The 17,414-nt window shown below is 45.5% G+C and overlaps 1 protein-coding gene across 2 annotated transcripts in view; it reads right to left on the reverse strand.

The window, feature by feature from the left end:
* The window catches only part of LOC144894000 (uncharacterized), a 110,746-nt gene that overhangs the window by 22,468 nt on the left and 70,864 nt on the right, over positions 1–17,414 (reverse strand). For both annotated transcript variants that reach the window (XM_078785431.1, XM_078785430.1), the window contains exons 6-7: positions 11,136–11,253; positions 252–411 (exon numbers count right to left, since the gene is read on the reverse strand). In XM_078785431.1, coding sequence (XP_078641557.1) covers positions 252–411; positions 11,136–11,253 — 278 coding nt within the window. The remainder of the gene's footprint in view (positions 1–251; positions 412–11,135; positions 11,254–17,414) is intronic.

Genomic DNA, 17,414 nt, shown 5'->3' on the forward strand with positions numbered 1-17,414 from the left:
CCATCATTACGTTTGCACCCTTGGGCCCACCTATGTATTATGCATGAAAACATGGTGGAATAATGACCCCTCCAGTACCTCCCAAATTTCTTTCCATTATGTCCTCAACATTCCTCCACCATACGTATTTTTTTCCTATCATCCTCAATTCACTTACTTTTCTCAAGCTAGCGCCTCCCAAACTACTTCCTGATACATAGATAATAAATAAGTGGCCCCTTTACTTTCTTGCTCTAATTCTGATCACCTACTTGGTAGCGATGGGCAAGATTGTGGTTTTCTTGTTGGAGACGAAGGACACTTTTTTGAGCATCACACAAGGCCTGCTTCAGCTCACTGCTGTCCAAGCACTTCTGGGAGTATTGCTCAGACAAGGTCTCAATCTCTCGCCGTAAGTCGTTCATCTCTTGCCTGGACAAACGTTCACCATTACTAAAACAGGACACCTTCAACCATCATATTTCAGTCCACTACCGGATGAGCAAATACATCAACTCGGCACACTTTATTGCCAAGTTCAGGTCGACTGGAGTGAGCAGCCATTGGAATCAAATTGAGACCACTCAATGGAGAAAGAAAGAATTTTGTAACCGCTTAACAAAACAGCTGGCCAGCTACCACTACTCAAGCAGGACCTAATTTTATTGTGGGTTTCACAGTTTGTGAGAGAATGTCCATGATGCTTTATACAAAATTCTAGTAAAAAGTCCGTCAAAAATGACAGGTTGTAACAGTTTATTCGATAGTGCAGCCTCGTGAGTGTGCCAAAGTCTGAAGCCTCGGCCTCAGTGTCAAGAGTGCTTACATCTTCTTTATTTATTAGACACAAGCAGGAGTACCCGGCTTCTGCAACATTCAACCCCCCCTCCCCCCGCCCCCGTTACCTCCCCCAATCAACCCCATTCACCCCCTGAGCTTTCTACCACAATGGACAGTACACTTCACCTTCCTCCTCCGGGGAGAGGAGGGGAATGGAAGGAGGAAAAAAATTCCCATGCAAAGAGTGCTTCACAACCTCAGTGTTGCCCAGGTAATAAAGAATATTGCAATACCCTCTGAAGCCATCACCAGGTGGCACTACAGAGTACACATTTACATAGAGAATTTATGCCCCTCTCCGGTTCCCCCACACCCCTGCATGAGGCGGCGGCCACATAGCCTATGTTACCCCCCAGCCAAAGTTCTATTTGTATTTGTACCCCGAGTAATGTATATACGTGTTTACAGCTGGAGTACCTGGCGTTGCTCAAGCGAAAAAGAAACATTAACATATTTGAAATGAGGGCAAATATAATGGAAAAGCAATTACATCCAAATCAGAATCAATCACAAATGTCAAATCATCATTTTACCTTTTTGTTGAATATCTGCTGGTGAATGTGTCGTTCATCACGTTTCTGAGTTAAGTATGATGACGTTCAGGAAGAAGAAGAAGCCTTACTTCCAACTTCGTACACTTCTGGAATTGTTTTATTATTTGTGTTCAAATGTCTGGTGATTGTTTTGTATTTATTTATGCGAATGTGTACTTGTATATAACTGTCATTTTAAAAAAAGAAGGCGTAGGCACTATAGAGCGATGAAAAAAAAAAAATTAAAATAAAATAAATCCCCAAAAAACGAACGTTTTTTTTTTCACGTTTTCTTTTTTGCCTGAAACACCCCCAGGTTCTCACTGATGAACCTCTGAAAGTTTGACGAAGATCCGTTCAGCCATCTCTGAGAAAAATGGTGACACAGACAGAACAACGGCTCTCTTACATACCGGTAGTCGATCATACGGATGTAAATGAACATTCATTTTGCTATACATGCATTGCACATCATGCGCAGCAAATTTCACCTCCCTTTGCTTTGTATTTATTGTTAAAAAAAACAAAAACGCTTCTGTACACCACCCTTGATGCTCGATTTGCAAGCCACCATCTACAGTTCCAACAGAAGATACATAAATAATTACTCTTTAATGGAAATTGCTTTTGAGTTTGTTGTATCCTCAAAAGTAGACCACAGTGAACACACATTCGTGTTCAAAGATTGGTCTTTAAAATCTAACATTATGAAGGGTGACAGACATTTGTACAAACACACAAACTGACATCGTGTCTTATATGATAGACTAGCCGAAAGCACCCGGCGTTGCCCGGGTTCTTTTTGAATGAATTTACTACTATAATTCAGCTTTTACTCGCGGCTGTAGAAGGTTGACTACTATAATTCAGCTCAGCTTTTAATTGCGAAATGGGTCCAGCCCGGCCGAGGCGGCCTCGACCGGCCTCGCCACCTAGCCTATAACCTTCCCAGGGCCCGTCCTGACATTTTCAGTTCTTTTTGAATGAATTTACTACTATAATTCAGCTTTTACTCGCGGCTATAGAAGATTGACTACTATAATTCAGCTCAGCTTTTAATTGCGAAATGGGCCTAGCCCGGCCGAAGTTGGCCTCGACCGGCCTCGCCACCTAGCCTATAACCTTCCCAGGGCCCGTCCCGACATTTTTAGTTATTTTTGAATGAATTTACTACTATAATTCAGCTTTTACTCGCGGCTGTAGAAGATTGACTACTATAATTCAGCTCAGCTTTTAATTGCGAAATGGGCCTAGCCCGGCCGAAATTGGCCTCGACCGGCCTCGCCACCTAGCCTATAACCTTCCCAGGGCCCGTCCCGACATTTTCAGTTCTTTTTGAATGAATTTACTACTACAATTCAGCTTTTACTTGCGGCCATAGAAGATTGACTACTATAATTCAGCTCAGCTTTTAATTGCGAAATGGGCCCAGCCTGGCCGAGGTGGGCCTCGACCGGCCTTGCCACCTAGCCTATAACCTTCCCGTCCCGACATTTTTTGTTTTAGAGGTTTCCTCCTATCTTTCACTGTTCAGGAGATTAGTGTGTGCAGACAAACAAACAAACAAACAAACAAACAAAAACTTTCTTTTACATAATAATATAGAATAGATTATCAAAAACGTTTTTTTCTCACGAATGTCTAATCTAATGTCCAGATAGATGTATATTACTAGAATAATTTAACAACTACCTGAAGTTTAATGGTATCTGTAAGCAAAACAACTACTGATATAGGAATATGATGCAAGACATTATAACGAGTAGGACGTAGGTAGTTATCTATATTATAATAGGCGTAGATGATTCTGTCTGTTGGACGTCTGTCCGGGGTGTGGCTTACTTGGTTTGCAGAGTAGCTCCACCCACTCTTCCTTCTCGAATAGCTTTGAGGCCTGTTTAGTTAGGCCCGTGCTGTCTTTCTCTCTCACACAGATTTATTTCAATTCTAATTCGATATATCATTTCATTTTTCGCAGTCGCTAACATAGTTTTAGACTCGGTTGAAAAAAAACGGGAAGAAAATCCGATGAAAGTTTCCGTTTATAGAACTAAATGAAATCTCAAACGCCTGTAACTTCAAAGCCTTCTTGAGTCTCTCTCACGCCTTTATCTCCAATCTAACTCACCATCTGAGTTTCATTTTTATTGATGGTTTTAGACGTGGTGTCAACGCGGGAAAATGCAGAGATATATTTTTTAAAATACCACCCACCGCCCAACCGCCAACAACCACCCAACATGTATCATACACCGCCCAACATGACACAGACGGCAACATGTCGACATTATCGCTTTTTCTTTAAACCGAGTGAACCGAGCCGAACCGAATAAACCGAGTGAATTCACCGTTTACTTTTGATGACAGTCGTCACAAAACGACATATATTTCTTCGTTTTTATTTCATTCAACATTATTAGCCGGAAGTAAAATATGGTTCAGGAAATTACCGAGAGATATTTCTTCGTTTTTTTATTTATTAGTTATTTGCGCATGCACTTTAAATAGGTTTATTTGAAATGTTTCATTTTCACAATGTAATTTATTTGTCATTTGATGATGACGAGACACTTCCTCTTGACTCGTGACAATTCATGCGTTGCGTGGAAACTTCCATTTCCAAAATGAATGACACAGTCGATGAAGAACGCAGACTTGAACAGGATGCAGCAAGAAAACGAATGAGAAGGGCGAACGAGTCCGTCGTCGAACGTCAATGCAGACTTGAACAGGATGCAGCAAGAAAACGAATGAGACGGGAGAACGAGTCCGTCGACGAACGTCAATGCAGACTTGAACAGGTTGCAGCAAGAAAACGAATGAGACAGGAGAACGAGACAGTTGAGGAACGTGAACACAGACTCGCACAGGATGCTGCTGCAACAACGATGAGGAGGGAGAACGAGACCCTCGACGAACGTGAACACAGACTCGCACAGGATGCTGCTGCAACAACGATGAGGTGCGAGAACGAGACCATCGATGAACGCCAACACAGACTCGCACGGAATGCTGAGCAACAAAGACGTTGGAGTGCTCAGCAAACATATACAACCGCAGCCATAATGAATCCGGCCGAAGTATCCGATAATATTGTTCAAGAGCATAATTGCGGTCCAATGACGTCACCATGTGTGTACTGTTCTGCACACCATTTCACAAATGAATCAACAGGACAAGGGGATGGATTTACACTGTGTTGTTCCAAGGGAAAAGTTAAATTGCCTCCACTATTTGCCGTACCTGCTCGACTGCAACAACTTTATCAGGGTGACGATGGAAAATGTCGCAACTTCCGAGACAATATCCGGAATTACAATTCGGCATTAGCTTTTGCATCAATGGGTGCTCAGATCTCATCTCCTCCAGGAAATGGACCGTACTGTTTCAAAATCCACGGTCAAATTTACCATCGCTGTGGTCCATTACATCCATCACATGTACATGAACAAGCACAATTTGCACAATTATTTATTTTGGATACAGCTCGAGCTACAAAGGAACGTATGAATCGACCTGAGAATCACAGATGTTTGCAAGAATTGATGGCAGAACTGCACAACCTACTATCTGACGTTAATCCTTATGTCACATGTTACAAGACTATGTTCGAGCGTGAACAGGAAGAAATCAGGAAAGCTGTCCTTGAAGATCGCCTCCCTTCTACCTTGGAAATGCATTTTCGTCGACTGTGTGCAGACGACCAAAGACGTTACAACATACCAACTGCTGATGAAATTGCTGCTGTCTTCGTTAGTGGACAAGATGGTGAACCACCTGCAAACAGGGATTTCCAGGTTCATTTGCATGACCAGGGCTTACACAATCTCTCTCCACTTTCCTCTCACATTGATCCCATGACATATCCCATTCTCTTTCCACATGGCGAGCCTGGATGGATGATAAACATGCCTCACCAGCGACAGACTGCGGTTCGAAACAAGGTAACTCATCGTGAATTCTATGCCTACCGACTGGCTATTCGAAATGAATTCAGCACTATCCATTCTTCGGGGAAATTGTTCCAGCAGTATGTTATCGACGGATATTGCAAGGCAGAAGCAAATCGACTGCAATACTTCAAACAAAATCAGGAAACCCTTAGAGTCATGGAATACAGAGGACTACTGGACCACGTCCAGAACGTTGCTGCTGATAACCAACGTCCTGTCGGTCGTATCGTCATTTTGCCATCGAGTTTTGTAGGGAGTCCAAGAGCTATGCAGCAGAACTACCAAGATGCTATGGCCATTGTTCGCAAATTCGGAAAACCAGATCTTTTCATCACGTTCACGTGTAATCCAAAATGGACAGAGATACAAGAAAACATCGGACAACACCAACGAGCTGAAGGCAGACCAGATTTAGTGGCACGCGTGTTTCATCTGAAATTAAAAGAGTTAATCGACGACATTACGAAGAAGCATGTGTTGGGCAAAGTACGTGCATTTCTCTACGTCGTCGAGTATCAGAAGCGTGGCCTACCGCATGCCCACATATTACTCATGCTGTGCCAAGAAGATAAAATTTGTACCGCCGAAGACATTGACAGAATTGTTTCCGCACAAATTCCTAATTCAAATGAGTCACCAGAGATCCATTCCTTGGTGAAGTCTCACATGATACATGGTCCGTGTGGCACTTTAAATCGCCATTCGATTTGTGTGAAAGATGGAGTGTGCAATAAAGGCTTTCCAAAAGCGTATGCTGTAGAGACACTTGCGAGCATAGATGGCTATGCCCTTTACAAGCATCCCCCAAATGGACCCACCATAACCGTTCATGGAACCGATGTTGATTGCCAATTTGTGGTCCCATTCAATGCTTATTTACTGAAGAAGTACAGAGCACACATCAACATTGAGGTTTGCGCAAGCATAAAGAGTATAAAGTACTTATTTAAATGTGTGTACAAGGGACATGACTGTGCCAGCATCGAAATTCGAGAGCGCGGGAGAGTGGAGGTGGACGAAATAAAGACCTATTTGGACTGCAGATATGTCAGTGCCCCAGAGGCAGCATGGAGATTGATGGAATTTGAAATGCACAAACAGTCCCATTCCATCACCAGACTTGCGGTACACTTACCTGAATTGCAGACTGTTGTGTTCAGGGATGGTAACGAGGAAGAAGCCATTGTACGACATAGGGGTACAACACTTACAGCTTGGTTTCAGTTAAACCAGAGAGACCCTGAGGCACGAAGTTATCTGTACCATGACATTCCAAAATATTACATATTTGAAGATGGACGAAAGACATGGAAACTTCGACGCCGGGGCGGCAACAAGGTTATCGGACGCATGGTTTCGGCAAGCCCTATGGACATTGAGCGCTTTCATCTTTGTGTACTCCTGCTGCACTGCCCTGGTAAAACATCATTTGAAGATCTCAGAACCGTAGATGGAGCAGTTTGTGAAACATACAAGGATGCAGCCAGGAAATTACATTTAACAGAAGATGATGCAGAATGGGACAGGTCCTTAGCTGATGGAGTTATCTTTGCCATGCCACAACAATTGAGATCTCTTTTTGCAACCCTATGCATATTCTGCACACCAACAGACACATCGGCACTGTGGGAAAAATATAAAAACGACCTTTGCGAAGATTTTGTGCACAGCAGCCATATCTTGGAACAGAGTATTTTCATGGCATTGCGAGAAATACAGTCCTTCCTCCTGAGACATGGACAGACCTTGGAAGCATTTCAGTTACCAGTACCTCCAGACACTGTTGAAGATCTTTTGAGCGATGATTATCAGTATGTACCGGGAGATGAACATGAAAAAGGTGAAAACAACAGACAACTACTAAATGATGACCAAATCCAAATTGTAGATGAGGTCCTACAGGCCGTTCATTGTAGGGACCAGTGCACAGGCAACCGGTTGTTTTTCGTTGATGGACCGAGCGGAAGTGGCAAGACCTTTCTCTATAATACGCTTCTGCACATCTTGCGAGGCCAGTGTCGTTTGGTTCTTCCAATGGCGTACTCGGGCATTGCAGCAACATTGCTAGCAGGGGGCCGTACATCGCACCATCGATTTAAATTGCCAGTGCCCATTTTAGAAAACTCCACATGCAACATATCACCTACGAGTAAAGATACAGATGCTCTAAGGAAGGCCAACCTATTCATTTGGGATGAAGCACCTATGGCTCCAGCATATGCTTTAGCGGCTGTTGATTGATGTCTCCGGGATGTAACCAGCAACAACATTCCTTTTGGTGGAAAGGTCTTACTTCTTGGTGGGGACTTCAGGCAGGTTTTGCCCGTTGTACCTCGCGCTGCACCTGCAGCAATCATCGCCACATGCATCAAGCGTAGCAAGTTGTGGCCAAAGTTCAAACAGCTGAACTTAACATCAAACATGAGAGCTAATGATGATGAAGAATTCTCAAAATGGTTACTGTCGGTTGGAAATGGGACTGTGGAAACAATTCCTGACTCAGATTTAATACGACTGCCTGATCGTATCTGTGTAGCAGACAACATTTCTTTAGCAGAGGCTGTTTTCGGTAATTTGAACGAAATCCATTCAAACTATGATGCGCTGGCACAACGAGCCGTGTTGTGTCCAAAGAATGAATCCACATTTGTGATCAACGATGAAATACTGGGTGCATTTCCTGGGGAAGAAAAGACGTACTTCAGCGCTGATTCCATTGTCTGTGATGACCCTGAAGAGGCACTAAATTATCCTATGGAATTCCTAAATCAATTAACTCCTTCTGGAATGCCATTGCACAAACTTCGTCTCAAAGATGGTGCTGTCATCATGTTACTCCGTAACTTTGATCCGAAACAGGGACTGTGCAATGGTGCAAGATTGGTTGTTAAAAGATTGTTGCCAAACATAATAGACGGAGAAATAATTTCTGGCAGTCACAAAGGAACACGCACATTTATACCCAGTATTAGTATTGCACCTTCCGATACAACACTACCATTCGTACTCAAACGCCATCAATTTCCAGTTCGTGTGGCATTCTCTTTCTCAATAAACAAGAGTCAAGGTCAAACATTACACAAAGTTGGGATTTACTTACCAGAACCCGTCTTCAGCCATGGCCAATTATATGTTGCATTGTCACATGCTAAACGATTTGAGGATGTCAAGGTAAAGGTAGTCAGTAATGGCCAACAGGGAAAAATTGATGGCCACAGTGGAATCTTCACCTGTAATGTTGTTTACCCGGAGGTCCTGCAGTGACACCATTCAGGCAACAAAAGGAGGGCACGAAGGAAAATAGTTAATTACTCCGACACATTTAGTTGCGGTGATTGAAAAATCACCGGACCATTGTTGCTGTTTTGATGCTTTTTGCTGCTGTTTTGATGCTTTTTCACTGCTGTTTTGATGCTTTTTCACTGCTGCTTTTTTACTGCTGTTCGGATGCTTTTTCACTGCTGTTTTGATGCTTTTTCACTGCTGTTTTGATGCTTTTTCACTGCTGTTTTGATGCTTTTTCATTGCTGTTTTGACGCTTTCCACTGTTGTTTTGATAGTGTTTTGATGCTTTTTCACTGCTGTTTTGATGCTGTTTCACAGCTGTTCTGATGCTTTTTTGCCGTTTTTTTTTAATATAAAAATTTCATTTCAAAAAAAAAAATTCCAAAATAATCTCACAATGATGACATATAATTCACCGAAAACGTTGAACCAACCGCATAACATTACGGTGATGTTTAACTCTGAGTGAGAATAGTTCTAAATTTTAAAAACTTTCTTCTGATATTTGTGATTTATTTCAAACAAACTGTATTTCCCATCTACACGGGCATGTATTCCTATTAACGTTATGTAAAGTACATAAATTGTGTGGATTACATCATTTGTGGATGTGATCAATTGCCAGTAACCATTTTATATAACTGAATGTGCAGGTGCAGCATCTAACTCAATATGTCGAAATGTCACACACATCCATGCCCGTGGGATTCCCACGGGTGACCCCGCTAGTCTTACTATAATTCACCAAATTCCGTCTGTCTGTCTGTCTGTCTGTTCGAAGGTACCGTAAAAACTGCTAAACCGATCGCAAAGATATTTTGGGTGGAGAATCCTGGGGTCTCCAGGAGTAACATAGGCTATTTAGTTTTCCCAATTTCAGCTTTGGTCTCCAGCATTCTCAGGTTTGGACTCCCGCATAACATTCGCGTTCGCATAACGTTCATTGTTCTCATTGTGACGATGTTGTTTTCCCAGGTGCCACACAAACGGCTGCACCGATCGCTGCACAGCTGCACCGATCGAACTCGGTGACCTCGGACAAGGACCTTTTATAAGGACATGGGTTGAATCCCTGCTTGAGAGAATTCTAACCCATTTCAACTGAAGGAAACACGTATCGGGAGTACATACGATATAGCGATTGTGAACACTATTAGTTTAATCTCCACATGAGAGAATTCCACATAGCTATTTGGGCGGTGTATATGCTAACAGATCGCTGTCTCCATCGATCTTGCCAAGGCCGTAACAGGCGTAGCAGCTATCAGCTCAAAATCCTTTTAACTGTTGATTTGGAAGTTTTTACAATGAAGGAAACACGTATCGGTAGTACATACGATATCGGGAGGACTAACTGCATGCGTCTTCAGTATCAAGCTTAAATCTGTCATGGCGGATCTGAAGAATGGAATGCTTGGAGAAGTGGTGGGCTACTTCGGCATGAAGGAGGATCAGAAACGTGGACTCCCACACTGCCACATCCTGTTGATACTTGCTCCCACATGATGTTATTTTCCTGGGTGCCGCACAGACGGCTGCACCGATCGAGATTTAACGGATGTTTATATGAATCGTTTAAAAGAAAAAAAAGCCTTCAATTTCTGATATTTAGCCTTTTCATTTGGGCCTCCCAATTGAAGCCCCGCCCGTAGGGCATGTACCGTTGCTAGTATACAATAATACATCATTTTCTACATACAGACAACACTGTAGTTGTGCAAGTTGGATGATGAATTGGTAATAACATTGGACTAGCATGAGAGGTTATCAGGACAGATCAAATGAATGGCAATGGTATTAAAGGTACTGGGCTGGTAGCATGGCCTCGGTATGCGCATACTCGCCTCTAAGCTTGCTCATCTGGGTTCGAATCATGACCCAGCTATCAACGGTCACCTGGTGTTTCACAGTCATGGTGATTCATCAATGTGTGTGACGTCCCTCAGATGGACGAAAAACGGGCATCCCGTCTGACGGCGTTAGTTGGTGGATGTTAAAGATCCCATGGAGTCCTTTGTGAAGAGGTGAGCTATCGCCAGAATCCTGAACAAATTTCAAATTCCTGCTCAAACTTCCTGAGTCGGAGTGGCGACTCAATCAGGACCGTAGCCTAGTAACTGCCTCGACAGCACCAACTCCCTGCACGGGGCATGGTACATGTTGATGATCATCATTAAATATACCTGTCCCAACCTTCTGGAAGCCGAGATCAGCAGAAATTTCATTTGATTATTAGCGAATTATCAGAAAAAACCTAGTTGGCTCATTAATAATCTCAAGTAAGGGTGTAATCTCCTCGTCTGGTCCACACTTTGGGGTTTGGCGGAAATTCCTCTGTGACATTAAAATGTTGTGCACAAAAAGGCAGGCCATATCCCCCCAAACAATATTAAAACAAAACAGCAAAATATGTGGCCTAATATTCAATATGTCCCCATAGAGGTAGTCTATGTGCACTTTTGGTAATTATAAAATTCCTGACTGGGTTACATAATGTGACGTCACAGAAGCAGAGACAGTTCATGGTGCGTGCGATGAAACTTACTGATTCTGATCCCTCAGTGCTTGCACGTCGTGTGTCTGGTTCATGGTCTCCATCCGTCTTATCTTCTCCAGCTCTTTGAGCAATTCTTCGCGGTGTGCATTCTTCACTGCCTCAATAGCTGCACGCACACCCACACACACACACACCAATAACTCGAATTCGCAAAGAGTTCTGGGAAGTGATTTAGGTAGGCCTGTTTAGGGCTTCCACATCCCCATCACAACTCATGATGCTGGGATCTCAGGTTCAAATTTACTAGATCCATTGTCTGTTCTCTATGGATGCCTTTATAGTCCATGCAAAAGTTCACTACTGTGTCTGAACTTCCTTCATTTAATTTAAATAGAACCTCAACCTCGAGATCACTGTTGATATAGTTGGCTGCTAGAGGGAAGCTCATATTTATGGAAATAGTAGCTGAAGTACCCGGTGTTGACCAGGGTGAGGGGGTAGGTGAAGGGGAAGGGGGAAAGGGAAGGAGAGGGGAGGAGGAGGGAGGAAGGAGGAGGGAAGAGGGAAGGGGAAGGAGAGAGGGAGTGGAGGAGAGGGGCGTGGGGGAGTGAAGGAGAGGTGGGGTGAGGGAGGAAGGGGAGGAGGAAGGAGAAGAGGAAGGGGAGGAGGAAGGAAAGAAGAGAGGGGAGAGGAGGAAGGGGAGGAGAGGGGGGGGAGGGGGAAAGGGAAGGGGATGAAATGGATGTGGGGAAGGGGATGAAAGTGGGGAAGGGAGTCAGAAAGTGGGGAAGGGAGTCAGAGTCAGAAAGTGGGGAAGGGAGTCATAAAGTGTGGAAGGGAGTCAGAAAGTGGGGAAGGGAGTCAGAAAGTGGGGAAGGGAGTCAGAAAGTGGGGAAAGGGGAGGGGAATGGAGAAGGGAGTAGGGAAGGGGATGGGAGGGTGAGGAGAGGGAGGAAGAGGACGGGGAGTGTTTAAGCGGAAGTGAGTAGGTGTAAGGTATCTCGACAGACTACGATCGATTGTTGCATGTTTATTGACTCTGCAGATACAGGCCCATTTCACCCCAGCGCCGTCTGACCTGGGCCGTAACTCCCGGAAACGCAAATAAACCCGCGGTCACGGTGCCCGGATAAAACGGGGATTATTTGCACCTTCATACATGACATCCTCCCCTTTAAGTCCAAGATTACCAAGAGCAATACGTGCTAGACTTCCAAAAGCAACATTTCCAAAAACGTGTGAAAATATGTGTGCAAACAAAAGCAAGTGGACACGGGGATAATTCTGCCCCTGTGTGTGTCAATGTGAAAATTGAACATGCGTCAACGTGAAAAAACATCTTCACAGATTCAAACGGTCGGGTGCTTTTGTCTTTCGGTTTTGTCAAACGGTCGGGTGTACATTGAGCGTCGCGGTGTACCAGTGGATACAGGGTCCGAGGTGATCCCTTTGGGTGGCGGTGTACCAGTGGATACAGAGTCCGAGGTGATCCCTTTGGGTGGCGGTGTACCAGTGGATACAGAGTCCGAGGTGATCCCTTTGGGTGGCGGTGTACCAGTGGATACAGAGTCCGAGGTGATTATTTTGGTCTCCACGAAGGGTGTAGCGTTCGCAGAGGTTTTCAGGGCATCCGAGCCGGCTGGAGCGGCCACGACGATCTCCGGCAGTGGCGGGTCGAACTGTTGTTCTGTGACGATGCTGCAGGCTCTATCGACTGACAGTGACGGTAGGTTATGTGGTCCTGATGTCGACGAATTTCACGACCGTCCTGCTGGCGAATCACACAGGACAGTGGACCTGGCTTCTCGATGATGTCCCCCGGTAGCCACGTCGCACCTGCACCAAATTTCGGGCAAACACTGGATCTCCAATGTTGATAGATCGACTGTTGGACGTCTTATCGTGCACCAACTTTTGATTAAGCTGGCTCTGATAAACATTTGATGATATTGTTACATATTTATGTGAATGTATGTGAATTACCATTCAGGTCTTTGCTTATCCATGTGTAGTAGATTAAGGGTTGTTGTGGTTGGAGGGTCAGGAGCCCTTCTGAAAAAGTGTCCGGAAACGGAAGTGACCGGAAGAGGAAAAGACACGAGGAAGAAAAGCGACGAGGATTCTTCTTCCTCGCCCCGCTCCGACGAAAGGTGGGATCGACCTTGCGCCGCGTGGAAAAGCGGCGTTCCGAAGCCCGTCTGGCGAGAGGAGTTACCGGGACGTGTGCCTACCCGGTGGAGACGTCAAGTTGACGTGGGGCCGTGCATCGACCCCGCGTCTGGCACCGTTCGCGGCACCGTCTAAGAAGACGCGTACGGGTCGCACGTTGGGGCCTAACACGCGTTGCAAGCGGCGTGGGGCTTTTGGCTTGCTTTACCGTACCCGCTTCGCGTGGCCACGAGGGGCTGCAGCCGTGGTGCCTGGTACGATACCTGCCCGGTGGAAACACGTCCACCCGGGGTTCGTTCCACCGCCCGAGTGCGGCGACGCCGACCATCATCTTGGTCAGGAGGGGCCCAGAGACATTGTGAGGGGCAGAGACCAAAAGGGGGTCGTGAGTACCAAAAGGGGACACACATATATAAGATGGCCATCTTAAACCTCTAGGGGATTGATTGATTGTTGAGTGTGAATTGTGGATGGTGGATTGCTCGGGGAATATACCGTTGATTGTATCATTGAAATTGTTTGGTATCATTACCCTTGAAATATATCATTGAACATCAGTTTTCTCTTGGGTGGAATTCATAGGGATTGTGTTGCGAAAGCGCATATATACTATTACTTTCTGGCGAAGTTCCTCTCGCGGTCCGGGGGTCACCGAGACCAGGTAGTCACCGAGGGGACCACGTAACAGAATTGGGGGCTCGTCCAAATTACGATTTGCGGATTCGCAATTGGGTCTACGTCCGGGATCTAAAATTGTATAAAATAATATAATAAAATTTTTATTAATTAAAATTTATTAATTAAGTAGTAATTGGAAAGTTTTGGGGAAATTGGGGTAAAGTCTTGGGTGAAGGTTAACAGGTGTTAACGATAGCCACCATGGCGTTTGTGGCACAGAACTTTGCGGTAACACCGAGTGAGGCACAGTTCCGAGCGTTACTAAAGTCGGACCTCTTGAAATTGGCCAAACATTTTAACTTGGAGGTCCGAACTAATTTGAGGAAGGCAGAGTTGCAGGCCACGGTGATACAATCTATGGTGGGATTAGGAACATGGGACGAGTTAGCCTGGGAGTGGCTACCCGAAGAACCAGAAGACGTTGAGCTCCGGAAACTGGAGTTGCAATTACGGAGCCAGGAACGGATCAAAGAAGAAGAAAGGAAAGCAGAAAAGGAAAGAGCAGAAGAGGAAAGGAAAGCAGAAAAGGAAAGAGCAGAAGAAGAAAGGAAAGCAGAAGAGAGGAGAGAAGAGAAACAAGCAGAGGAAAGGAGAGTGGAACGAGAACTCCAGGAAAGGTTAAAAGAAGAAGAAAGGAAAGCAGAAGAGAGGAGAGAAGAGAAACAAGCAGAGGAAAGGAGAGTGGAACGAGAACTCCAGGAAAGGTTAAAAGAAGAAGAAAGGAAAGCAGAAGCGAGGAGAGAAGAGAAACAAGCAGAGGAAAGGAGAGTGGAACGAGAACTCCAGGAAAGGTTAAAAGAAGAAGAAAGGAAAGCAGAAGAGAGGAGAGAAGAGAAACAAGCAGAGGAGAGGAGAGCTGCAAGGGAACTCGAAGCAGAGGAGAGAAAAGCAGAAAGGGAATTAAAGGAACGTGACATGGAGCTTCAGCAAGAAATTAAATTCAAGGAGCTGGAGTTAATGAGAGAATGGGGAGAGGCACCACCCTTGCTGACGGGGTCGACACCTAACCAGAAAACCTGGGATGTGGGCAGACATGTGAGGCTGGTTCCACCATTCAGTGAAAAGGAAGTCGCGAAATTTTTTCCACACTTTGAGAAAGTGGCTCGACAATTAAACTGGTCGGAGGAGGCCTGGACCATACTAGTGCAAAGTGTGCTGGTGGGAAAAGCTCAAGACATTTATTCGGCGCTACCAATGGACCAATGTGCAGATTATGAGGTACTGAAGAAGCACATCCTCAAAGCCTATGAGTTGGTTCCGGAAGCTTACAGGCAAAAATTCAGGAATGCCAGGAAGAGGGAGAGTGAGACCCATGTGGAGTTTGCCAGAGTGAAAGAAAACATGTTTGATCGGTGGTGTGAGTCAAAAGGAGTCGGGAAAGACTTCGAAACATTGCGTGACTTGATCCTGGTGGAGGAATTCCAGCAGTGTGTCCACGAGGACATCAAAGTGTACCTGCAGGAAAAGAAAGTACCAAAGTTGTGGGACGCAGCCACCATGGCAGATGATTATGCCTTAACCCACCGAATAGGGGTCCACGAACCTAACTCCTCGCCTAGATCTCCGCAGGGGAGGTGGGGAACAGCAGGTGCGGAGAACGACCATACATGGCGGCGGCCTCGAGAGGATTATGGGGACAACGCGGATACCCCACCTGTTCGAAATCAGAGGGATGCGGGCCCAAGACAAACTTATAGTTCGGGGGGCCCGAGGCAGACCACGAGTTTTTCCTCCGGGCCTACTTGCGCTTTTTGCAAGAAACCTGGACACTTGATGTCCAGTTGTTACCGCATGAAAAGGGAAGACCCAGAGCGGAGTCCGACTATTACGACTCCAAATGCAATGGCCATTGTGAGAAATCGCCATCAAAAGGGTTACCAACCATTTATTTCAGAGGGGTTTGTGTCACGGGATGGAGCCTCGACTAACCGGAGACCGGTTAGGATATTGAGGGACACAGGGGCACATCAATCTTTAATGCTTGAAGGCATTTTGCCATGGTCCGAGGAGACGGCAACGGGGGATAGTGTTCGTTTACAGGGGATCGGGGGCGGTGTTAGTGCTCCACTTCATGTCATCCATTTGGAGTCCGATTTGGTGTCAGGACCGGTCACCGTCGGTTTACAAGCCACGCTTCCTGTAGAGGGTGTATCTGTAGTTATCGGGAATGATTTGGCCGGGGGTCAAGTTTATGGTAACCTGAGGGTTGGTAAAGAGCCCAGCAGGGAAAATAACACCACACCAGCTCGGGATGGCGACAAAAGTGCCAAGTTATTTGTAGGGGGACTGAACTTCAAAACAGAGGAAGAAGTTCTGACCTCTGTCTTCAACAGATATGGGCCGCTGGTGGAAGTGCGGTTGGTAAGAGACAGGGAAACGCAACAGTCAAGAGGGTTCGGCTTTGTCACGTTTGCCAGCACAAAAGACGCCAGAGAGGCAGAGAAGAATTGGAATGGCAAGGATTTGGAGGGTCGGACCATAACAGTAGGGAAGGCATTTCGTAGGCGTCGATAGGTCTACAGGAGAGGACAATTGGGCGGTAGTTTTGGTGGTGGCTGCAATCAATATTATTATGGAGGCTCCCTGAGTTACGGCAGCTCCCGAAGGAAGGATTGTCAAAGTAGTGGCCGAGAAGGAGACCGCTATTCATGGGACTACAGGGACAAGTGGTCCCACCATAATTATTAGGGAAGTTCTGAGAAGTTGAAGCACTGAATGCGGCGGAGCCGCCGAGCCAAGATTCCTACACGGATTAACCGTGAACGCCGTTCCTAAAGGCGTCCATGTAGTGAACTTTCCTGCACGGACTAACCGTGAACTCCACGTTCCTAAAGGCATCCATGTAGTGAATACTCGGCTTGGCCTCCCGGAAAAAGTGCTATCGAGTTGCTTAACTTTGGATCTTTGATCAACCCCTTAACCTTCATTCACAAGAAACTGACGGTCAAAGTCAGAGGGTCATGAGATGGAGTTTGGCTTGGCAGGAGTCCAACGGGAAATTGAACATGTAAAGGGCAGGGACAATGTCGTTGCTGGTGCTTAGTCCAGAGTGAGTAATCTGGGGGGGGTTGTGGTGAAATTTTGGTTGCTTTATTTTTAAGTGATAACTGTGCCCGGGGGGAACTGATAATGTGGGGGGGGTTGAGTTATCTGGTTTGTTTATCCAAATTGGCCGGCAAAGAAAGTTTTCGCTGGGTTCAAACTTTCTTTCTTGAAGGGGGGGAGTGTTACATATTTATGTGAATGTATGTGAATTACCATTCAGGTCTTTGCTTATCCATGTGTAGTAGATTAAGGGTTGTTGTGGTTGGAGGGTCAGGAGCCCTTCTGAAAAAGTGTCCGGAAACGGAAGTGACCGGAAACGGAAGAGGAAAAGACACGAGGAAGAAAAGCGACGAGGATTCTTCTTCCTCGCCCCGCTCCGACGAAAGGTGGGATCGACCTTGCGCCGCGTGGAAAAGCGGCATTCCGAAGCCCGTC

This window comes from Myxine glutinosa, chromosome 10 (genome assembly GCF_964187855.1).
Source record: "Myxine glutinosa chromosome 10, kmMyxGlut1.1, whole genome shotgun sequence".
Classification (NCBI taxonomy): Eukaryota; Metazoa; Chordata; class Myxini; order Myxiniformes; family Myxinidae; genus Myxine; species Myxine glutinosa.